Here is a 24,515-nt window from a genome sequence, read left to right as displayed (position 1 = left end):
AATGAAATTTAATTTTGATTAGTTAATGGAAATCTAGTGCATAGAGACGGAATTAAACTATCAAAGAAGAAGATTACATTTTGGTACGAAAACAAGAAATATGAAAATGGGAGAGGGAAAGGCTGATTCTTCTGGTTTGGGTCCCGCTTCCTCGATTGCTGAGTTTGCAACACAGAAGCATCTTTCAGTTTCTATGATCAATCACCACTCGCTCGTGGCGCGTGATTCACCAACCTTCCTCCCATTCAAACTCCAAAAAGTAGGAAATTTCATTTCACGCCTCTCCACTCGCACACGCCTCTCTCTTCTCTCCCTCAATGAGGGTTTACTCCCGTCGGAAACACACAGTCTTAACGCCGTTTTCAAGCACATCCTCAAAACGACGACGTAGGTCGTGGTGTTAGGCAACAAGCTGTTAAAACATCTGGCTTCACGAAACGAAACCGAAAAGGGGGAAAAACAAAAGCAAAAGTAAAGAGGAGGCTAATTATGTCTGTGCCTTCGCTTTTTACCTAAGACTGCTTTGTCTTCGTGTCTCTCTTAACACATGTTTTAGGTTTAATAATGTATTAATGTATTAAGAAGAGCTTAATTAATTTCATTCTTTGTTTTAATTTCACTCTCAATTCCCAAGACTCCACTTCCTATAATCAAAATCTTGTGTTTTCTTTCCCCTTACCCTCTTCACTCTCTCTTTTTCTAGGGTTTTATTTTATTTTTATTTTCTACTTTCGGTTATATTTTTAAAACCTTCTTTTATGAACTAAAACTACAAAGCAAACAGTACACACACAAAGTGAATAAAGGGACTGTAAATAAAAAAAAAGTTTTTTCCCTAAAAAAATGCTTCTGGTAACTTAAGTGTCGTGAAGTCGATGTGAATCGAGTTGATGGAGCTGAATTTCTCGCTTGGGAACCCGACTGTCTTTGTTAATTAAGTTGTCAAGTGACGGCGTCTCTCCTCGTTTTTGGAGGGTTTAAATCGGAGTGAAAGGGAGATCTCAAGGGTTTAGTTTTGTTCTACGAAGGATCGAGCATTGATGTAATGGTAATTAAGATTTATCGTGAAGATAAGAAAGAATCGTGGCCTTTACAATGCATTTCGCTAAGCTCGATGACTCTCCCATGTTTCGTAAGCAGGTTATTATCTCTCAATCTCTCTCGATGTTCTTTACACTTGAAGGAAGTTGGGAACATTTTAGATTTATTAGCTCCCCCCTCAAGATTGTTTCCATATTTAGCGAATTATTTTGATTGCGGTTTATGTAACCTTCAGTGCATTATTCGCGTTTGGTTGTCGGAGAAAAGTAAGGCAAAAGAAACAAATCAAACGAGAATATCTTCCCCCTTATCCTTCAAATTTTCTAAGTATGTAAACGGAGCAGTAGGTTTCTCCAAATAATTTAGCTAGATCAGCTGTAGTTATAGTATAATTAATGTTGTAGATTTTGGCGTAAAAAATGTTTTGAGGATTTGGGGAGATTTATTTTATTCCAAATAGAGTTAGAGCATGTTCGAAGCTGGGTTTCTAGCTTGACTATCAGTATCCACTATTGGTGGGTTTAAAAGACTATTTAAAGAGTGATCCTTGATCTCTTCTGGTTGGCGTTGAGTTGTATTATCTGAAAATTGAAACTATATGGCACTAATTTTTAGATATTCTATTATGCTTTTAAGTTTGGCGTGATTAAGCTCTCTCTAAGAATTGGAAAATATAAGATTGAAATCAAGTTAGAAGATTTATACTCAACATTTTACTTCATGAATATCTTTGTCAGGCGCCAATCCGATATCCAATCAGTCTTTCCTACAGACCGATTGTAGTGAGATGGAGTATCTCATTTTGCTTTAAGGCATTGTTTACATCCACAGTTATGCATGGTTATAGGGAGAGTGTAACTGTTTGTTCTAATGGATTTGAAATGTTCATATGCTCACTTATCATGACTTGGCTAGCTTCTATATGCATGTTTCCTTGCTGCCAACTCAACAATAGTTAGTGATTTTTCCATTATTTTTTTGAGTTTCAAGATATATTTGATTTCTTGTCATGTTAATTTTATGTTCTACACATGCTATTCCTCTGATGAACACTAATTCTAGATATTTATGAGGTAGTATATATGTTTGGTTATTTATGGACATGTATAAATAATTTATATATTTTATTTGGTGGGACAGATACAATGCATGGAGGAAAGCGCCGAGTTGTTACGGGAGAGAAGCTTAAGGTTTTACAAAGGATGTCGAAAATACACGTATGTATAGATCATCAAATGTATCTACGAATTTGATTGTTTTAATCACACAAGATCCCTTTTTCCCTATTGAAAGAAGTATATGAGAATGTATAACGTGGCTAAGCATGAATTCTAAATTAAATAAAGAAATAGTTCAACATTCCTATAATGGGCGAGGTATTTGTTGCTTGTTTATTTATGCCTCTTTAACATAAAGGTTGTCTGTTAGTATGCATTAACAGTCTTTGCCTATATCTATTCTTAAATTTCTTCTAGTTTCAGGGTCTTTAGAATGTTTTTCAACATTCTTTCTTACATGTGGCTCAAGCGTATGAAGAAAAAACTGAATGCAACCTTGCATTATATAAAAAAAAAAACTTCAATGATTATGTATGTATTAGTTATTCTTCTTTGTACTTGACCCTAGGTCCATGTTTGCTGCTTTACACAAGAATGCTTGATACTCATGAATGTCCTGGCTCTCACTGTAAAAGTAGTTACATAATCGTAGTTCTCAACAGGAATAGACTTTTTATTCGTAATGGTTTCTTCCACTGGAGATAAAGGGTGTTGCTTCCGGCTTGAAGCCTTTGAATTGGGAAAATATTTATTTGTGTATTTATTTTTCTCTAATTGCAGTGAAGGACTTGGGGAGGGATATGATGGGGACATCGCTTTTGCAAATGCCCTTGAAATGTTTGGTGGAGGACATAATGACCCTATTAGTGTGGCTTTTGGAGGTATGTATTTATTCAAAATTTTGTGGCAAAGTTTTTTTGTTCCACTTGGTTGAATATTGATGGAGAGATGGACAGTCTCAAGTGGTTGTGAGTGTGACTATATTTATTTTGCTTTGGTGTTCTTCCTATTATAGTAATGATTGGATTGATCGCTATAAGCTGTCCAAAAGCCTTTCTTTTTTCTTTTTCATTCTGTTCTTCGGTTCTAACATCACATTTAGATTATATTTTGGTTTGTAACCATATCTGTAATTGAACCTTTTTTCGCTTCTTTAGGGCCGGTTATGACCAAGTTTACCATAGCATTGAGAGAAATTGGGACATACAAGGAAGTTCTTCGGTCCCAGGTAATTCTCTGAACTATCATTTTAACTTGAATTCAAATTTATTACTGAGGAGTAAGGACCTAAGATAACTGGTTTTGGATAAACTCACTCTTTGGCATTCTCCAACTGCTGCTGTGAATACCTGGTGAAAGGAAATGATAATCATTTAGAAATGTCAGTAGTAACTAACCTTTTGTTGGTTGTTTTCTTCATGGATATTTAACACCATCTATGTTCTATAAAACTGTCCTTTCTTTTCAAAATTGTGAGAATATAAACTTTACTGCTATATTGAACTTTGACACTATATAGTTCATTGTCCAATCATATTAACATACAATAATATTTGTGAAATGCTTTCTTTTCTCTCTAGGTTGAAACCGAGCTAAATGACAAATTACTGCAGTTTGTCAATATTGATTTACTTGAGGTCAAGGTAATCGCCTTTCTCTCAAATGAATTTTAAGTTACCCTATAAAGTTGTGAGGATTTGGAACTAGCTAAAAGCTGGGCTGCCTAATTAACTTTTGTTATGTAAAAACAGTCTTATCAAGAGAAATATAGGTTATTTATTTATCACTTTGCTATAGATTCATCCAACTTCTTATAATCCGTGTATTATTCTAGATCATGTATTTTTTATTTGTAAGCTTTTTGATTTAAAATATCTTATCTGAGTGCAGGAAGCACGTAAACGCTTTGACAAGGCCAGTCTCATTTACGACCAGGTGCTTTAGAATTTAAATTTATTTTGCTTGTGTAGTTTGTTAGCTTGCTTTATTTTCATTGATTGAATGTGATAATATTATTTGGAGTTGGCCTAAAATCAAATTAATTGTTACATTGTATTGCTTTGTGTAATCTTGCAGGCTCGTGAAAAGTTTCTTTCACTGAGAAAAAGTACAAAGAGTAATATTGCCAATGTTTTGGAAGAGGTATCTTGCAAAATGGTTTGCTTTAATGGTTTATAATTTCATGTATCGGACATTCTTACTTGCGTAGATATAATGTTGATGGATATTTTAGTCTGACATGGTTGACGTTATTCTAGGAACTTCATAATGCAAGGTCAACATTTGAGCAGGCTCGTTTTAATCTGGTGAGTGACTTGCTAGCAGATGATTTCTAAATTGATGTTGCTTTGATAGTTCAAAATTGGTTCAAGATGGTAATTACACTACTGTGGTTTACAATTACAGGTAACTGCTCTTTCAAATGTTGAAGCCAAAAAGCGATTTGAGTTTCTGGAAGCTGTCAGTGGGACTATGGATGCGCATCTTCGATACTTCAAACAGGTTATTGCATGGCATGACTTCTCTATTTCTTTGTCATTGTTTCAAATTTCAATATCTTGCTGAATGCATTGCTCATGACTAACTTTGGTCATTTATAGGGCTATGAATTATTGCATCAAATGGAGCCATACATTAATCAGGTTTGTTATCATAACTTCCCTCTAGTCCGAGACATATCTTTCCATCTCTGATTGTGCTGTATTTTATTCATCCAATTGTTCCTTAAAAAAATAATATCCCTGTACCGATTATGGTATCAGTTGTTCAAGAGATTAGTCATAGCATGTTATAAGAAGCACGGCTTATGATTGGCTTTCCCTTTGAAGCAAACCAAAGCAAGAAGGGATCTTGTAACTTGAATTCATGATACCAACAGTTTTGGTTCTACTATGCCTGTGTATGTGCTAAGTGTTGAAATACAAGTTTGCAGGTCATGACCTATGCACGTCAATCAAGGGAAAGATCCAACTATGAGCAGGCAGCTCTAAATGAAAGAATGCAAGAGTACAAACGGCAGGTTGACAGAGAGAGCAGATTGTCTTCTAATGGTTCTAATGGATCTCCTAACGGAGATGGTATACAAGCAATTGGTAGAAGTTCACATAAAATGATAGAGGCAGTAATGCAGTCTGCCGCAAAGGGAAAGGTTTAAAGAAGATTTTAAGTTCTCCTGGATTTCTGTTCGTGAAAATTTGTTAGTCCTACACATACTTTTGCATCTATGTACCATATATCTGCACCTGAAACTTGGATATTCTTCCAGGTTCAAACCATTCGACAAGGTTATCTGTCAAAACGTTCATCAAGTTTGAGAGGAGACTGGAAAAGAAGATTTTTTGTCCTTGATAGCCGAGGGATGCTGTATTACTACCGTAAGCAATGCAGCAAATCATCTGTAAGATTCTTCCCGCTCTCCAGCTTTGGGAAAACATTAAAGAAGTAGAGTGTTTGAAGTGCAGTTTGTGACCAAAGCTCCATTTCTCTGTTTTGATTTTTCTTGGTGTATTAATAGGGGCCTGGCACTCAGCTTTCCAGTCAGCGAAATAGCTCTGAGATTGGATCTGGATTATTGGGTCGGTGGCTTTCTTCTTCTCATCATCATGGTGGTGTGCACGATGAAAAATCTGTTGCCCATCACACAGTGAATCTACTTACATCAACAATTAAAGTTGACGCTGACCAGTCAGATTTGAGGTTTTGCTTTCGGATAATTTCTCCAACCAAGAATTACACGTTGCAGGTATAACTTAGGTGTAGCCTGTGTTTTTCATTAGGGCTTAACTTGTGTCTAGATATTTTTGTTATTTCTGGGATCAACCAATTGCTGGATTGATGGACCAAAAATGTTGCATTGTGTAGGATTAGGATTATTATTTGCAATTGACCTCAATAATGTTTTTTGGTGCTTGTTAGTGCAGGCAGAGAGTGCACTGGACCAAATGGATTGGATTGAAAAGATAACTGGTGTTATTGCTTCATTACTTAGTTCTCAGGCTCCTGAAAGGGTAATTATTCAACATTTAGCATGTTTTTTGCTCGTTTATTCCTTTAGTGTATCGATAGTTCATGGTTGCATTCATATCATTTTTCAGTGTCTTTCTGCTAGTCCCATGGGAAGTGGTCATCATCGATCTGCCAGTGAGAGTAGTTCTTTTGAAAGTTCTGATTTTGATCACACTGCTGTTGAAGAGTATAATGCCGAGAGAAACCTTGTTATTGCACATAATGAACGCCAATCAAGGGCTTCACAACATCAAAGGTCATGTGTAAAAAATGAAAAGCCAATTGATGTACTGCAAAGAGTTTGTGGGAATGAGAAATGTGCAGATTGTGGTGCCCCTGAACCTGATTGGGCATCTTTGAATCTGGGTGTTCTTCTTTGTATTGAGTGTTCTGGTGTTCACCGTAATCTTGGTGTTCATATTTCAAAGGTGAAGTGAATATATTATATATGACCTTTTTATGTTATCCTTATGAGAAGTCTTCATCTCGCAAGAATTTAAGTGTTCCATTGATCAATTGCTGTTTTCTCTTGAATTTTCTAATTTTTAAAGAAAGATAAATGGTCGTCAGTAATGAACATGGTTATGCGAACAGGATGAAAAGTATAACATCTACTACTTATTGGATTATAGGAATTTGAGAATAAAGGGAAAACTTCTTTTTCTTGTTGGGATTTGTATTTCTTTTTCTTCTATAGAATATACTGTTTTCGTGCTGAAATGAGTTATTTTAGCTGGATAACACCATCACTTAGTTATTGTCATTGATGTTGCTTACTCATTTGTGTAGCTCTTACGTTTTGGTGGTTCATATTTCAGGTTAGGTCGCTTACTCTTGATGTAAAAGTATGGGATCCATCTGTTATAAGTTTGTTTCAATCGCTCGGCAACACCTTTGCTAACTCGGTCTGGGAGGAATTGTTGCATTCAAGAAGTGCTTTCCATGTTGATCTTACCCTCACAGGGTATAAAATCTTCTTTTCTTATGATTAAATTACAGTACATGTAGTAAAAATAAAGCTAAACTTGGTTCTCTAGTTGCTTGTCACTAACACTTACTGATTCTGGTGATGAAGCTTTTTCAAGTCTGATAAGCCTCAGCTGCTGCTTATGGGAAAGCCTTGTCATTCTGATTCTATATCTGTAAAGGAGAAATTCATACATGCAAAGGTTTAATATTTTTCCTTCAACTGTAGTCTTAACATTTTTTTGGTGTATTTCATACAGTTGCTTATGGTTAACATGATAGATGTTCTTGTCAATATGTTTTCTTTGAATGTTGGATAATTGTATTTTAATTCTGGCTCCATTGTTTTTAAGGCATACACCTAAGCACCAAACAACAAAAAACTCTCAAACTCTTTTGGGTGAGACATTTGATAAGGTGCATGCCTGGTGTGCCTATGCATGCTTTCTGGGAAGGTAGCAGGTGTAAGGAATTTGAATGTTTCATTATTCAACAACAAACGTGAGTATAAGAAAATCATGTATAATTGCCCACAAAAAGGGGGGTGGGGTTGGGTTGATTTTTGCATGTTTTATAGAGTTAAGAAGTTGTCAGAATTATGTATCTCAAGCTTACCCTGTCTATACTCATACAAACGTATAAAAGCACAAAGACGCATTTGACCTTGCTTCAGTCCGATGTGTTCTCGTGCCTTGGGCAATATAAGGGTCAACACTGAATAGAAGACAAACATATGGATGTGATAGGTATAAATTAAATTTTAGGGGTTTGCTGAACAAATATTAATTCCAGAACTTGACCAATGTGGTGTATCATTTAGCTGTTAAAAACATGAAGATTGCTGAACAAATATTATGCCTTGCGGATAATAATGGAAGGGCTGACCATCTTCTATCTCTTAACTCCAATCAATATGTCCTTTTTGCTGTGCTCTTAATTTGGTGATTCATGAAAACCTAGAATATTCTCAGGCTAGAATATAAAACATATACTTCTGTTTTGATCAATCGAAGGCTATCTCTGTTCATGTTGGGTTTTAAGCAGTATTTGATCAATTTCTAATAATTTGCTGTTTGTAACTATTGAAAGAATTTTCTTTTTTTTCTTTTGATCTCAGTATGCAGAAAAGCATTTTGTTTGCAAGCCAAAAGTTGAGCAACATCATCAATCAGTTGCACAACAGATTTGGGAGGCTGTTCGTGCTAACGATAAGAAGGCTGTATACCGTTACATTGTTAATTCTGAAGCAGATTTAAATGCAGTGTATGAACAATCTTCTGTGTCTTCGTTAACCCTTGCCAAAGTGATGCTACTGCAAGAACATTCAAATGTAGGAAACAACTCCAGTTACATCACAGGGGATTCATCAGACAGATCCTCTGCTAGCTCTTTCAACTTGGTGGATACCAGTGAAGGCCAAATTGCAGACGATTTAGATGGTTGTACCCTACTTCACCTTGCTTGTGAAACTGGAGACATCGGCATGATTGAACTTCTATTACAATATGGATCAAATATAAATGTAACGGATTCAAGAGGTCAAACACCCCTTCATCGATGTATTCTCAAGGGAAAAGCCGTACTTGCTAAATTACTACTTACCAGGTTATTGGTGGATCCTTACTATAGGATATTGTTATATTCAATTAACTTTACACCACTGAATGTGCATTTGGAATGTTACAAAGGTTTCTCCTGGTTTCCTGCAGGGGAGCTGATCCGCAGGCTTTAGATAGGGAAGGTAAAACCCCTCTTGAGCTTGCAGTGGAATCAGATTTTGACGACGGTGAGGTCCTTGCTTTATTATCCGACTCAAACGGGCAACTTGGGTAAAAGAGTTAAAAATGGAAGTTTGAGCTGCACCTGAAGTGTGAAATTTGAAAATGTATTGCTTTTGTTTTCTTGGTGTAATTGTAATACTAATATCTAGAAGTTGAAAAGCTGGCTGTAATCGAAATGGATGCTTCCAATGTTTGGAGGGTATTATACAAGAGCAGAAGAGCGGGAGGTTGTGCTTGCGCAAAGTTGCCTCCATGGGCATATTTGAAAATTAGTAAGGCAAAGATGGTTTTAAACGCAGGGAAGAATGTGGTTTGGTTTTATAGGTAAGGGGCTGGCCTTATAAAGTAATAATGCAATGTGTTTGTGATGTGTTATTAGTTGGATATAGCTATTGAGTTGAGGCTATATCTTAGAGCAATTGTGTTCATGTACATTTAATTTATATATTGTAGTAGTGGTGCCCCCCCCTGGTGCCTGTAACTTTATATTTGTTTTCATGATTGCACTTGAACATATATTCGGTAAGAGTTTCAGAATACAAAGGTTTGGAATCAAATCAGAGATGATGATTGGGAGTGACAAGCAGTTGAAGGCTGCCAATAAATATATTTTAGCGGTGGTGGTTAAAAATTCAATAAAATTGAGGGTGAGTGATAGGAGACTTATTCAAATATCACCTTTACCCATTTATCATTATTTATTCAAAAATGTTTCTTAGGAACCTCCCGTAGATCACTATGGAAGTGTCATTTTAGAATTTCAACTTTACCAAGTCATCTGTCATCATGTTTGCTTCTCTTATGAGTTCAAAATCAGCAAATCATATATATTTTGTACAACCTAAGCCAATGTCATAAGCTAGAGGAATATGATTCAACTTAGCCAAATCGATAATAATAACGAGTCTAGTAGTATTGACATTATCGAGCTGCACCTTCACCCGTTCAAATTTAAAGATCATGTTAATTGGAACTCGATAAGAACTCATAACTCGGCGTTAAGAATGGATAAAATTCCTACCATCTTTGTGAAGCATTTTTGATGTTAACAAGGGAGCCTAAGCTTAAAAGGATGAAACAAAAAGAGATTTATATCTTTATCTGGAGAGTGTAATGGTTACTTTGTATTTAATATTTGGTACATTGGACTAATCAAATCAAGCCTTGTTATATGAACCTGATACTGTGGCTTGGACCTGCAATAACAAGTGGCCATGCTTTCCCTTACAAATATTTGTGAAACCTAAGCACAATGAATGAATGATAATTCTACGTCTGAAACTGCAGCTTCAGTAAATCCACAACCACCAAAATCCCATCGCTTCATATATTCTTTCACAGGAAAAAAGGAAACCAAACAGGCAATTGCGGTGGGGTTTAGTGCAGACTCGCGTGGATACCTAATAGGAGATGGTAAGAGCACACAATATTAATTGATGTGAAAAGGGTAGCTAGCCATACACCTGCAAGTGCATGGGGGATGATCCCATCTGTGACAGTGACACAGTACAAGGATGTATACTGTGATCGGCGCACTTCACATTTCCAGTTGCAGTGGGACCGAAAAGTGCATCATTCATAGCATCATTTGAAAAAAAATATATAAAGGCAATGCTTAAACAGCCGACACGTATGCCTACTAGTACGTGTAAAGGATTAAGAAATCCAGATTGCATTATGCTATGATTTTTAGTGATTGTTGGCTTTGTTGTGTTGCTGGGAAGAAAAGAAGTTCATCCCAGCGTGTCATGTGTCAGCATGGATAGGGAACCTTCCTCTCCTTTTCAATGCCCTCAGTGCTCAGTGCTCACCATCACTGCCGAACCAGTTTAATTCAGCCCATGATTGGATACTTTAATTATTACTTTAACATCTTTCATTGCAATTTTACCTAAAATTACCAAAAAAAACCATTATCTACTGAAATAGTATTTTTGACCAATATTTACCAAAATGTTACTTTTTCTAACGGGATGTTTAAGGAAAGATAATCTACAACTAAGGAAATATGTTATCGAAAATATTAATATTTTTTAATATTTTCAGTAAAACGCCACTTAAAATAATATTTTTTCTACTTAAAATATTATTTTTTATCGTAAATTAGGTAGCGAAATTAACATTTATGACAAAAAAAATGTTTTAGGTAGCGCTTTACCGAAAATGTTAAATTTTCTTTAACATTTCCGGTAGCATCGTTCCTTAAGCCGTATATTAAGTTGTCGTACAACAGAACTACCACAACCGAACAACATGACAATAAGACGTAATTTATAAAATGCGCTTTGACGACGTGTCAATCCCACTCAGTAAAAGTACTTTTGTTGTGACCGACCTTTTGGTAGGAAATGTCGGCTATTTACAACATGAGATTGTTGAAATTATTTTTGTGAAAATATAAGAGTTGTCACTAATCATTTTTAAAGTGAGATTGAAACATTTAAAATCTGGTAATTTTAATAAAAACATAATTTATTTTATCAAATACTGATATTTTGGTTTGTGAAATCATAAAACGGGTTTGGAAGTCAGTTACGTGTGAGGAATGATTAACACCTCCACAACGCCCAAAAAATTGGTACCTAATTGATTATCTTATGTTTTAAAATCGAAAATTTTGAGTTTAAAACTTCATTTAATTTAAAACCCACTATGTATGAAAATTTTAAAAAAAATGTTGATTTACTGATATCAATAATGACCACCCCAAGCACTAACGAATGTTTCGTTATCAATCTCAATAAAAGAACATTACCTTAATAATTTAAAAAAATATGATGCAGAGTTTTGAAAATGATGTCTATTTATTCCGGAAATCAATAGTGGTTAACCCTTGGAAAAAGCGAAAATACACTATTAATCCTCTAATAAATGAACATTGTCTTATTTTGAAATTAAAATGTGCAATCAAACAACCTATTATTAGATCTAATTACACTAGGGTTGCGTTTGGTTCGCTAGAATGTTTATGATGGAATTGGAATCTGTGAAGGAATTAGAATCTATCAAGAATTGGAATCCAATTCAATATTCTGTTTGGTTCGCAGACATGTCAGATGAATTTGATTTCAGTAATGTAAAATGACAGGATTGTCCTTCTTGTTTTTTTGCTTAATTTTAGTTTGTTTTATAAATTACATGTAGTAATATATTATAAAAGTTTAAAAAAAATAAATTTTAATTTTATTTATTGATTATTCATTTCAATAAATTATAAAAATCATGCTAATAAACATCATAAGTTAAAATCATCCCAATTAGGGATGGCAATGGGTTGGGTTGGGTTTTTGGTCCACCGACCCGATCCGAGAACAAAGGAACCTCCATCCGAGACCCAACCCGACCAAAATAAAGTTTCACCCGACCCAACCTGAATATATGAATTAGAAACCCGACCCGAAATAATAAAAAAATATTTGTATTCAATAAAAACAGTGACTTAATTGGGAAAAAATATATAGAGGGGTATTATTGTAATTATTCCTAAATATATAAGGTAAAATTATATATTTTTGGGTCGGGTCGGGTCGGGTATTTTTCACCCTAAACCCGACCCGAATATTAAACTTAAAAAAAACCGACGCGACCCGACCAAAATAAAGTTTCACCCGACCCGACCCGAATATATGAATTAGAAATTCGACCCGACCCGAAATAATAAAAAATTATTTTTATTCAATAAAAACAGTGACTTAATTGAAAAAAATTATATATAGAGGGGTATTATTGTAATTATTCCTAAATATATAAGGTAAAATTATATATATTTTTGGGTCGAGTATTTTTCACCCTAAACCCAAACTCGACCCGACCCGACCAAAATAAAGTTTCACCGGACCCGACCCGAATATATGAATTAGAAACCCGACCCGAAATAATAAAAAAATATTTTTATTCAATATATAAATAAGTTACCAAAAGATTAATGAGGGTAGTATGTCAAATTTCAATTCCCTCCAACAAGGGAATTGAATTCCATCCATTCTTGGATGGAATTCACTTTCCCACATTTAATGGAATGTTGAAGCTATGAGGGATTCTAACCCTTGGAAAACTTGAACCAAACATGGAAAAGTGGTGGAATTGGATTCCAATTCCCCCTAATTCTAAGGGATTCATGCGAACCAAACACCACTTAGGTGAATTAATTAAGGTCTCATTCTAACTAAAGTGTTAAATTATGAAATTAAAAGGGACTTAAAAGGTTTGAACTTAAACTATAGACTCTAATATTAATCCTATCCAATTTTAATAAATTATGGAATCGAATAATTAAAATGGAACTTCGGGCATGAAAGCAAAAATCAAATTGAATATTCACCTAATTAAAAAGTTCAGACACTAAATTAAAGAGAACCTAGTCCTAAAGGCCAAATCTAAAATCTAAGTAATCTATAAAGGACTAAATTAAAAGGACAGTAAGTTGCAATCAAAATTAAAAGCAATTAAAAAAATAAGGGACTAAACTGGAATAATTCAAAACACAGAGCTGAAACTAAAATCCATCAAATAAAGGACCAAAATAAAAGAAAACAGAAAGTAAAGCTTATATTAAGAAAATATAGAAAATTTAAAAAAAATTGAATTTAGAGGACGAAATGTAAATATTGTAAACTAAAGAACTAAAATTAAAGAGAGAGAGAAATGTAAATAATAGAAATGTAAATTGAATAAAACTGAAGGCCGACGATAAATATGAAATAAAAAAGTAGTCCACTTTTGTGGCTGAAAACTAAATTTAACTGAAACAGCACGAAAGTCAATGCTGTTTGGCAAATTGTAAATGTGATGTAGGTTACGTGGCTGCCAATGAACATGTAGATTTGGAGAAATTAATGAAACAGATAATATAATTATAAGATATTTTCTGTCAATTAATAATATTTAAATATTATGTATATACACGTTCTCAAACTAATGACTTTTAAAAAAAATAATATTCTTTTTTATTATTAAACTATTTAATGGGTTTTAAATTTCAATAAACTAAATTGATTATTTTAATCTAATCGAATTATTTTGTTGTTATTTTTTTCTGAATAATATAGAACAAATTTTAACCAAATATAGTTAATTGTTTTGAAATTGATTCAATATAAAGTTTGAAGACGACTCTAATCCGTCTCCTCAATTGATCTACCACGGCTAGACTTTAAAGGCTACCTTATTTTGTTCTTTCCCACATAGATTGGGTATAAAGTCTGAAGACGACTCTAATCCGTCTCCTCCATTGATCTACTACGGCTAGACTTTACAGGTTACCTTATTTTGTTCTTTCCCACATAGATTGGGTATAAAGTCTGAAGACGACTCTAATCTGTCTCCTCCATTGATCTACTACGGCTAGACTTTATAGGGTATCTTATTTTGTTCTCTCCCACATAGATTGGGTATAAAGTCTGAAGACGACTCTAATCCATCTCCTCAATTGATCCACCACCTCTAGACTTTATAGGGTACCTTATTTTGTTCTTTCCCATATAGATTGGGAAGATTTTGGAGCTTTAATTATGTTGACATGATGGTGATATAATCACGAAGGGAAGGACCTCACGTTCATTGTTGGAAATTAAATAGATTTTCAATTCCTCCCAAAAAATAATAAAGAAATTATAACACGTGTTTTGTAAGAAAATAATATTAACTTAGGGGCTGTTTGTTTGGCTTTAAATGAAACTATTCAACGTTGAATGTTGAATCGTTCAATATTTAGCGTGTTTGTTTCTCTCCTCTTAATGATTCAGTGCTGACTGATTCAACAAAACAATGTTAAATGATTCAGCATCAAAGTACATTCTGAATGATTCAGAGCCATTATCAAATAGCATGTCACATTCAGAGCTAATTCATACAGAGCCTCTGAATCATTCAGCGCTTAATCATTCTGAAGTAAACAAACAACCCCTTAATCAGACAAACTAGGCTTAAATACTTTTTACTTAAATGGTAGGAAACTAGGCATAGTTGAAACTATTAAGTAAGGCCTTAAATTTTGAGATAAATTGGATGATTGATCATTTTCGTTTAAATTTTATACATTTTCTTCATTAGATTTAAAAAATATATAAATATTAGATCGTTTTTATTTTTATTTAATTAAGATGTGGTTATGTTCATTTTTATTTAATGGCTTACTATATAAATAAGTGTCAAAATTATACATCGAAATACAATTTGGTTTGTAAAGAATTTTTCGCTAATAAAAGATGTATAACATTTTTTTGTTACCATTTTAGGTGCTCAGGCGTTAACCACCATTAAAAACTCCGTTAAGTGGCATGTGTCACGTTTTGATAATTTTAAGAATTTATTTAAAAAATAAAAAATAAAAATATTTTTTATTTAAAAAAAGCTCGTGTTCTCCTTCTCCTTCTCCTTCTCCTTCTCCCTCCCCCTTCTCCCTTCTCCCCCTTTAACCTTCTCAAACAGCCAAAGGCTGACTACCATAATTGACCTACATATCTGATTAAATGATCGATTATCACTGTTGGGATTTTCAATGAAGCTCAAATGAACAACCAAATAATTTGTCAAGAGGGGTGAAGTGATTTTGAGAAAAATTTAGGGATTAAGGAGATTTAAGGATGATAAAATTGATGCACAAAGATTTATAGTAGTTCGACATTTTTAATCAAAGTCTACATCCACTACCTTAGCTCATCACCAAGTATTTTCTAACAAATTCACTAATTTGTTCTTTCTTTTTGTATGATAAAGAGATAACCTTTATAAATCCTTCTGTTTTTACTTGGCTAAGATAAAACTCTCCCCTTTTACAAATGAATAAAATGTGTAAACAAGAAGACCTCTATAGGTTAGTGTTTACAAATATTTAGCCCACAAAAACAAAACCTAAAGATATACAATTAAGCTCAAAACACAAATATTTACAAGAGAAATAAAAAATAATGAATGAACAACTTTTCTCTTGTGTGTGAATGCTTGAATAGGTGTTGGTAACCTTCTTCAAGTGTCTTGAACTTGTATTTATATGTTGTAATAAGTTTGTAGCGTTGGGAGTGTTTTGGAACCGTTGGGGATGAAATTCCTGCAAAATAAAAATGCAGAGGACAGGGGCTATCAATACTCATTTAATGAGTATCGGTACTACCTTTGTAATTTTTAAATAAAACTAGCCGTTGAAAACCATTGGGCTTGAAAGTATTGATACTATGATCATGGTATTGATACTACTGTGTAAAGTAGTATCGGTACCCCTTTGGATATCAGTACCTATTTTGTATTCTGAAATTTGATCAATTTGGAAAACACTTGGCGGTATCAATACTACTTAGATTGTATTGATACTTCTCTTACCTTTGGTATCGGTACAACATAAATAGTATCGATATTGTTCATGTAGTATCGATACTGTAAGAAGAGTATCGGTACTACGTACGTGAAAAACTGTTATTGCTCAAATTTTAGTTTAATGGCCTTTGAATTATTTTTGAAAACTTTGAATAAATTCAATCAAGTCCAAAAAACATTTTCCCTTAATTTGTTATATCAAAATATTATAAAACATAGTTCAACAATCATGATCGGTCTAAGGGATTTTTAGTGATTCAAAACCCTAAAATAAAATATTTCATTTACTCCATTTTGGGGTGTTCTACCAGTTACGAAAGTATATGGGTTTTGGTCATGGGTGGTTGTCTAGTCACACGTCGTTAGGTGTTTGACCGATTGATAGCGTTGGTGCGACTTGCGGTGGCAAAGAGATTAAAATTAAGGTTTTAAAAGTTTTATTTTTTAAAAAGATTTGAAAAAAATAGTTTTTTTAAAAAAAATTTTTTTTATTTTAAATAAAATTACCAAAATTACCAAAACGTGACATGTGTCACTTAAAGGAGATTTTTAATTGCTGTTAATGCCCGAACACCTAAAATAGTAACAAAGAAAATATTAGGAACTTATTATTAGCGAAAAAAATTTAGACACCAAATTGTATTTCGAAGTATAGTTTGAACACTTATTTTTGTATTAAGCTTTGTTTAATTAAGACGTGGTCACTTACCTTATTGACTCTTAAATGTTTAGTCAATTGAAATTTTGATTATCGTTAATGAGAAGTCAAATAAAAGTAATAACGTCTTAATCAAATAAAAAAATCAAATAATATATTTTTAAAATTTAATGAAAAATTATATAAAACTAAAATAAAAGTAATCAATCATGTAATTTATCTTAAATTTTAATATTACTTGTTCAGACATGTCACGTGTCAAATATTTCTATTTCACTTTTAATATCATAATTGTTATTAATTAAAAAATCCATGCATGATTTAAATAAGGTGAGAATAGAATTTAGATACTAACAAAAATTAAAATAGCTAACTTTTTAAAAACATGTCAAAATTAAAGATAAAAATTTGTTGAATGAGGTTAAACCTTTTATTAATTTAAATTCGATCTAAGTATTATATTTCTTCATCTGTCACTCAAATTTAATTCATGTTTAGTGAAATTTTATCCGATTCGAAACCCAATCTAATTTTCTAAATAAAAATTTATACCTAAGTTGGCTTGGTCAGATATATAAATACACACACACATATATATAAGTTATCATTTTATTAGAAAAATAGAGATCTAATTGGAAAAAAAAACCATAGAGAGTGATATTATTGTAATTATCTTTAAACATATAAGGACTAATTATACTATTATCTTAGGTTAATTCGAACCAAATATTTTTTTACTCTAAATTCGAATTCTACCTTAACCTTAAAAAATCTTACCCAAATTTAAATTTTCTCAAAAAAATCAATCTTTTAAAATCATTTTTGATTGAAACTTGGAATCAAAGTCATATATACTCCCCAATAAAAACCTAAATTTTTGTTATTAATAGTGATATATGGTAAAGAGTTAAATTTTAAAAATTAATAAAAGACTTGTAATTTTTTATTTTAATGAATTGAGAGTTAATTGTATCACATAAGTATGATTTTTATTTTAAATTGGTCCTAAACTTTTAAATATTTTAATTTCATCCCTTAATTATGACTATAATACTAAATTAGTCCTCAAAATTTTGAATATTTCAATTTCATCCCTAAATTATGACCTTCATTCTAAATTGATCCCCAAACTTTTTGAACATTCCAATTTCATCCCAAACTATATGTATATACTAATCACATCCCTTGTTAATAAAATCATTAGGTGAAGTTATATTAATATATGCTTGAGAAAAACAAATTTTAGGTTAAATTATGATTGAAACTAATTACATATTTGGATGAATTTGTGGTAAAAATTGGGATATTAAAAAGTTTGGGGACTAATTTAGAAAGAGGATCGTAGGTTAGAGATGAAATTAGAATGTTCAAAAGTTTAAGGAGTTTAGGGATAAAATTGAAATATCCAAAAATTTAAGGACCAATTTAAAATAAAGATTCTAATTTAGGGACATATGATACAATTAAATAGTGAATTAATGCACTTGACTTAGCATGTAGATAAATAAAGAGAGAGAAAATGTAGGAAGCAGTGAATAAAGGTGGTTTTGGGAGAAGACAGGCTGAGTTAAAACATAAGGGGGGCTGTGTCCTGTGTGCCTGGTAATGGTATTTTTCAGTTAAAAGAACGGATGTGGAGATAAAGCCTATCCACTCCCTTAACTTAACACCGCCTGCCTGCCTGAAATAAAGTCTCCCTCTTTCATCGTCTTTCAACTTAATCTCAGCCCCCCCGGGGAAACTCCTTTGTCTTCACTTTCTCCTCCTTTCCCTTCTTCCTCATCCTTTCTGTATTGATTTTGTGTTTCTGCAATAATACAAGCTAGTGGGTTCAAGAAATCAGTTTCTCAGCAGAGAGGTTGATGGGTTCGGGAGAAACAAAAAGCTCAACAGGCTATGGCAGTCCACCGTGGATTTTCAAAGGCAGGTAAAGTGTTTCAGTCCTTGTAAAACAAAAAATGTAAGAAGCTTTCCATTCCTGTTATTTGGTTCTTGAATTATGTGAATTTCATCTGTCTCCAGTGCCTTGTATCAACTCCATCTTGTGAAAGCTGAAACCGCTAGAGCATTCATCCCAAAGAAGCTCCGCCTGGTTGAAGCTTTTGGGTAGTCTTATTTTTACCTGGTTAACTAACTCTATGGGGGTTGATTGTGTGCGTTTTTTTCCCCCACCAATTAATCAAACGCATGCACAATGCAGGTACACATTGGGTGGTTTTTTCCTCGCCAACTACGATCACAGCCCTGCCGGCGTCTTTGATGAGGTTCCATAACACTCTCATTTTCAACCAGTTTCTCCTAATTTCATAAGCTCATTGCTCTGTGCCTAGGAAGTCGGTTGTTCGCTTGTAGTATTAGAGATAATATTATTATCCTGTACAAAACATGAAGTAACAGTTAAAAGTGATCACATATCAACTGTTTCTTTGCCAGCTTGTGGTGATCGCAGGGATCGTGTGGAATCCGCCGACTTCTTGCGCGTATGTTTTCTGCACTCTTTGGTTGGGACTGATTAAAAGCGTAGTTCATTGTGTATCATGTATGGAGAAAATGCATCATCCAGTGAATTCCATGGCCCTACTTTGAGTATTCATGTATCAATTTGCCTAAGGTTTGAACTGAGCTTAGCCAAAACCAATTGGATACGGAAATTAGGTGGTGGCCCACCACTCATATTGGTTTAACTTTATCACCAATCATGTTGGCCGGTCAACTTTTATAACTTGAATGTCTTGGTACTTTTTTTATTTTAATTATGCAGCCATTTTATTTGTTCATGCTGAAAAAGGGAATCATTCAGTGTTGTTAGTCACATTTGCTATATGCTTCCTCGAGTGGCATAAGCAAGTTGCAATTTTTTAGAAGGAAGCCTGTCAGATTCATGCATTTCCTTGTTTCCTCTCATCGTTTCATGCAAGCCTTGTCTTATGTGTATCCTTCTTCTATTTCCTTTCTGTATTTGAACTAATTGCATATTCTTCTTTTTTGTTTTCCTTATTCAAATTTGAGCAGATGGGCAGCCAGGGTTCTTGTAAACAGTGAAGAAGCTTGTCACCATGGACGGAAGGTAAGACATTGAAGTTTTAGACTAAGATGGTCTTCTTACCAACTTAAAAGAGATACCTGGCCAAATTTACTGTATATAACTTTAATTCTATCTCTACACCTCCAACATACAAGTTGATCTTCACTCTTGCATCTCCAATGGTTCGACATATGACTGTTGCATATGCAGAGCTCCTGCTACACCCAGTGAACAAGATGCATTTTTAAAGTAACTGATGCCATAATTCCTTTACTTGTACTAATTGAAGTTTGAACTTGCATCGGTGTTTTTTGTTTCTATTTTCCGTTGTGGCAGGATGTAGGGCTTCCAAGTCAGGTAGCCAGATTTTCAAAGGTACTCCTCGTCCTACCCGATTGACAGTATCTCTGGCACAATTCTCTTTTATATAAGATCGGTCTAAAAATGTATAGCACCATACAGATTTTGTGAGAGTTCATGTATCAACTTCATTGCTATTTTATTAATTAGGATCAAGGATGCTTCTAAAAATTCATTTTGCTCCGCAGTTGTTCCCTTTTTCATATGTTGCTAGGGCACAGGCAATACAATGAATGTGGAAAGATAGACCTTTTCATGTTTATTTTCGTTTTGTGATTCATATTTTATACGTTATTTTTTTGAAACAGAGAATTACACCAGTTCCTAGACAAACAAAGGACAGAATTGGTGGCTTTCTAAACATGATTGGTGTGAGTTCTACAAGCCGCCCCTCTAAAGACTGTATGGACGTTCAGGTGACGGAAGTTTTGGGTCCCACTTCATCGGATATCTGTAATATCAAACTTATAACTGATGGTGAGTTCATACTCACCGTACTGATGTGAATCATGTGATGACTTCTCATACCTCTTCATGCCATGCTGTACAATGATGCATCTGAAAGAAAAAAAAACAAAGCTTTAGGCTAGTTAGTCAAGCACTTTTTGATAGGCTAGAATTAACTTCTTGGGCAATGCAATATTATGTTATTAGTTCTGAGTTTTCCTTTATGGTTAAGCTGTGTTTTGCTTGATGTAATGGCCATCCTAGTTCCTTGGCATTATCCATTATCCCAAGTGAAGCATCGCTTTATCGCTTGCGTGAATTAAATTACTGCAAATTGTGCTTAAATACACCTGATGGTCATGATCATGATATCTTCTCTTTGCTTCTGGCATTAATACTTATTTTTTTATGGTAAAATCTTGGTGATTTCAGTGCCTACTCCGAAATTCAAAAAATGGATGGGTCCATCGATCAGAATGTCACTTCCAAGCTTTAGGTAATCTTCTACATGATTTATATTTCACTAATTGAAGTAGATGTTAATTTAATTGTTGTGAAATTATAGTGGCCAAACAGAGTATAACCCCAACCTTTTGAAGTATGCATGTCGCCTTGCCTGCAGGTATGATTATATTTGCTGCAGTAATGAACTTTGCATTATGGTCATTAGTGCCCAAATGTTTGTCAAATCTTAACGGTGTCGACATGAAGTAATTTGTGAATATTTGACATGATAGAGTACGAGCGGTGCGACCAGCAAAAATATCAGGGCCATCACCATTAAAGAAGGAAAGAAATGTTGATTCAGAAAGCGGAGAGTATACAGCTGAGGACGCGGCAGATAACGGAAGAAACCTCAGCATATCGGTTATGTTATCGAAGCCTATACTAGCTTTGGAGTTCAATTGCTTGGAAATGCAAGTTGAAGCTCCCACCATGCTATCCACCAACTCTACAAGCTCTTTACCAGCTGCTTGACCATCACCCCCATTGTGCTCTTTTTTTTCTTCTTGCTATCACATCAACGTAATAAGATTCTAGACTCCAGAAAGATTCCATTAAGGCATAAACCAGGGTTTATATATATACATACACAAACACACATATACGTATGTCCTTTACTTGACACAGTCGAGAGATCTACAAAAATGTTACAGCATTTAAGTGATAAGAAACCAAGGAACAAACAAACAAATGCAATCTTCAGTTTTTCGGACTCAGCAACCGAACTTACAATCTATATCCGTTGAGAAGATCAGAATGCTTCTGGCAATGGCCGACCGTCCAGAAACGCCTTGAACAGAACTAGTGATCTCTCGGGCTGCGAGAATGGAGCTTCATGAGATGCTCCTCTAATTGTGGCAAAAGATAGGAAATTACCATAAACCTATACACCATTTACCTATACACCATGAAAGAAAATATTCGGAGGAACATGAAAGAAAGCTTTCACAGAGGACCATTTACCTATACACCATGACCGGGATTCCTGCCTTCACGATTCTGCCAACAATGGTGACCGTCGGTATCTCAATATCGAGCAGTTCATAGTCTAGGACACTGAAGGGAAAATAACAAGGAAGATATATGAACACACAATCTCAAATCCAAATAAACAAGGTAAATCTTGGATATGAATTCTGCAGAAGAGAATTACTTGCTGCAAACATTCCATTTACGGACTCCGACAAGACGAGCATGGAGAGCCTTCTGCACATCTTGCCTGTTTAAGTAATTTACAGTTTCATCTTCTACACAAACATCTATTGTGTCACCAACTTGCTGTTTGGACAAAGAAACCAAGTTAGAAACAAGTAGCAAGGATTAGAACTAGATCATTAGTTAAAGACATTTTGAGTTTACGAAAATTATAAAATCGAACTCACTTGGGGAGTAAGGATTTTGGACTGCGAGAGCACGGATGATATACAGACATCAAGGGTAACATCATACTTGTCGACGAATTGACTGGTTTCGATACTGACTTGACTCATCACCCTCGAACAAATCGGAGAAACATTCCCTCGATAATACTCGCTGACATATCTCGAGTAATTACAAGAAGTGGTGAACAGTTTGTATGTCGAATCCGATATTAGTCCATGAGACCAGAAGAATTCAGCCCTCGAATTAAAATCAATAGCAAATTCTAAAACAGGATTACCAAGCTGCAATCAAGTGGAACAAACAGGAATAGATATTAAATAGAAAATAAAAAAAAAAGACACCAGAAAAAGTACTGAAATTTCTTTGCAGAACTACTTACAGCTATTCCTTTCAAATTGAACAACTTTTCCTTCTTATTAAACTGAATTATAAGTTCTGCCAGCTGCGGTATATAATGACCTGGTTTTAGACATGACAATAAGAAAAAACGAACTCAGTGATGAGTCACATTTCACAGTGAAAGAAACAGTAATAATATTTTACAGTGAAGCAAAATGATACCAGCATAGCTTTCCCCTGTAATGAAGAGGCTTCTATTCCTGTAGTGGGGGAATTTGAGGAACCAATTTTGCAAAAACACCAGATTGTCCCTAGCTACATCAACGAAGAGAAAGTTTGAAAGATTGAACTTTTTTAAGACAAGGAGAGAAAGAAGAAAAAGAAGAAGAAGAAGCAAAACAAGAACAGTGAACAATGAACATTGCATTACTAAAACATTAAGAAAATGGGGTTTAGAATGGAGAGTTTTACCAGTGATTTTGTCATTAACAGACTCAGAAGAGGAGTCGTCTACAGAATAAGAGAAACCAACTCCAATTGGGGCCTCCAGATACAACATATTGGCCTCTGCAAAAACAATGAGTTTGCTAAGCAATCAACTTGCGCAGGTGTTTATAAGATTAAAAAAGGCCAACAACAATAACATGCAACAATTAAGAAAGATTCACTCGCGCGCGGTATCAATAACTTAGAAAGATGTATTCCTCTGTTCCAGCTATTAAAAAAACCAGACTAGAAACATATACTACTTGTAATCAACCAGACTATTAAAAAAATGTATACCTCTGTTCCAGCTATATTCGTTCTTGACCAGCACTTTCCCACTAGGCCTAAACGGTCCATTCTCAGAAAATGCTCCGACTCCCAGTGAAGAGCATCCAGGCCCTGTAATTTTTACAACAGGGAAACTTGTAAAAAAACGTAAAAGATGCATCATTTTTGTAGCCTGAGAATGAGATATTGAAGAAACCTCCATTGAGCCAGAGGACAAGAGGCTTGGAAGCTGGATCCATTTCAGCTTCTGCAAAATAGTAAAACAAAGCTCTCTGTTTCTTCCCATCAATGCTCACATAGCCCGAGTACTGTTGGAACTCGACTTCCGGTTGACCCGGTAATCCAGATATCCGATCAAACAGACCCGGAAAACACTCGACTTGGTCAGAAAACAAAACCTCAAGTAGAATTAGTCCCAATGCCACTGATCTCCAGCCTAAACAATTCATGGTGTATTCTTCTCGTTCTCGGATAAGACTACAGAGAAAATAAAAAGATTGACCAAAAAGGAAAACTCAGAGTGAGAAAGGGAGAGGAGAAGAGGAAGAAGAAAAGTGAGTTAAACGACAATGCTTGCCTAGTGGAGTTGGATTTTATAAAGAGGGTTGGTGTTGTTTTGTTACTATTCTATTACATTTATTTGTATAATAATGATAAAAACTAAAAAGAAGTGTAGTTGTAGTGTTTAGGAGCTGAAACAGATGCTTGTTGGGTAGATTTTTGGTTCACTTTCTCTTAACTTGGAGAATCGGCTTGCTGGAGTTAATGGTGAACAGAACGACAGTAATGCGGCTAACAGGGAAAAGGAGGGGTTGTGATTTTTAAAGCTCCACTGCTTTTTGCTTTATTGTGTTAGAATTTGG

At 34.3% G+C, this 24,515-nt stretch overlaps 2 protein-coding genes and 1 pseudogene across 2 annotated transcripts; 2 read left to right on the top strand and 1 right to left on the bottom strand.

Moving 5' to 3' along the window:
* Nucleotides 1-680: 680 nt before the first annotated feature.
* LOC120178185 (ADP-ribosylation factor GTPase-activating protein AGD3-like) lies at nt 681-9,330 on the top strand. The gene is made up of 19 exons (XM_039184118.1): nt 681-1,140; nt 2,182-2,258; nt 2,880-2,980; nt 3,257-3,327; nt 3,680-3,742; nt 3,990-4,034; nt 4,176-4,241; nt 4,358-4,405; nt 4,506-4,601; nt 4,700-4,741; nt 5,032-5,247; nt 5,365-5,496; nt 5,614-5,841; nt 6,020-6,106; nt 6,194-6,532; nt 6,923-7,068; nt 7,180-7,273; nt 8,188-8,675; nt 8,780-9,330. The coding sequence occupies exons 1-19, from the start codon at nt 1,096-1,098 to the stop codon at nt 8,901-8,903; spliced, it is 2,508 nt and encodes an 835-aa protein (XP_039040049.1). The 5' UTR covers nt 681-1,095; the 3' UTR covers nt 8,904-9,330.
* A 9,129-nt stretch (nt 9,331-18,459) lies between these two features.
* LOC120178187 (protein NEOXANTHIN-DEFICIENT 1-like) lies at nt 18,460-21,740 on the top strand. The gene is made up of 10 exons (XM_039184119.1): nt 18,460-18,747; nt 18,843-18,926; nt 19,021-19,084; nt 19,254-19,300; nt 19,833-19,887; nt 20,182-20,220; nt 20,514-20,682; nt 21,085-21,148; nt 21,218-21,274; nt 21,390-21,740. Exons 1-10 carry the CDS (start codon nt 18,683-18,685, stop codon nt 21,628-21,630), a joined length of 885 nt encoding a protein of 294 aa, XP_039040050.1. The 5' UTR covers nt 18,460-18,682; the 3' UTR covers nt 21,631-21,740.
* Nucleotides 21,741-21,907: 167 nt separating this feature from the next.
* LOC120178186 lies at nt 21,908-24,116 on the bottom strand (annotated as a pseudogene).
* Nucleotides 24,117-24,515: the final 399 nt, after the last annotated feature.

Source organism: Hibiscus syriacus, unplaced genomic scaffold (genome assembly GCF_006381635.1).
Source record: "Hibiscus syriacus cultivar Baekdansim isolate YM2019G1 unplaced genomic scaffold, ASM638163v2 tig00112344_pilon, whole genome shotgun sequence".
Taxonomy (NCBI): domain Eukaryota; kingdom Viridiplantae; phylum Streptophyta; class Magnoliopsida; order Malvales; family Malvaceae; genus Hibiscus; species Hibiscus syriacus.
This window is presented reverse-complemented; position numbering and strand designations above follow the sequence as displayed.

What these genes read in the sequence shown, in the direction of transcription:
- LOC120178185 (XM_039184118.1), top strand. Translation starts at nt 1,096, where the DNA reads ATGCATTTCGCTAAGCTCGATGACTCTCCCATGTTTCGTAAGCAG. An exon ending in TTGGTGTTCATATTTCAAAG is followed by an intron (nt 6,533 to 6,922) that starts GTGAAGTGAATA and finishes TTCATATTTCAG; the next exon opens with GTTAGGTCGCTTACTCTTGA. An exon ending in GTTGATCTTACCCTCACAGG is followed by an intron (nt 7,069 to 7,179) that starts GTATAAAATCTT and finishes CTGGTGATGAAG; the next exon opens with CTTTTTCAAGTCTGATAAGC.
- LOC120178187 (XM_039184119.1), top strand. Translation starts at nt 18,683, where the DNA reads ATGGGTTCGGGAGAAACAAAAAGCTCAACAGGCTATGGCAGTCCACCG. An exon ending in CTGCCGGCGTCTTTGATGAG is followed by an intron (nt 19,085 to 19,253) that starts GTTCCATAACAC and finishes TTTCTTTGCCAG; the next exon opens with CTTGTGGTGATCGCAGGGAT. An exon ending in AATCCGCCGACTTCTTGCGC is followed by an intron (nt 19,301 to 19,832) that starts GTATGTTTTCTG and finishes AAATTTGAGCAG; the next exon opens with ATGGGCAGCCAGGGTTCTTG.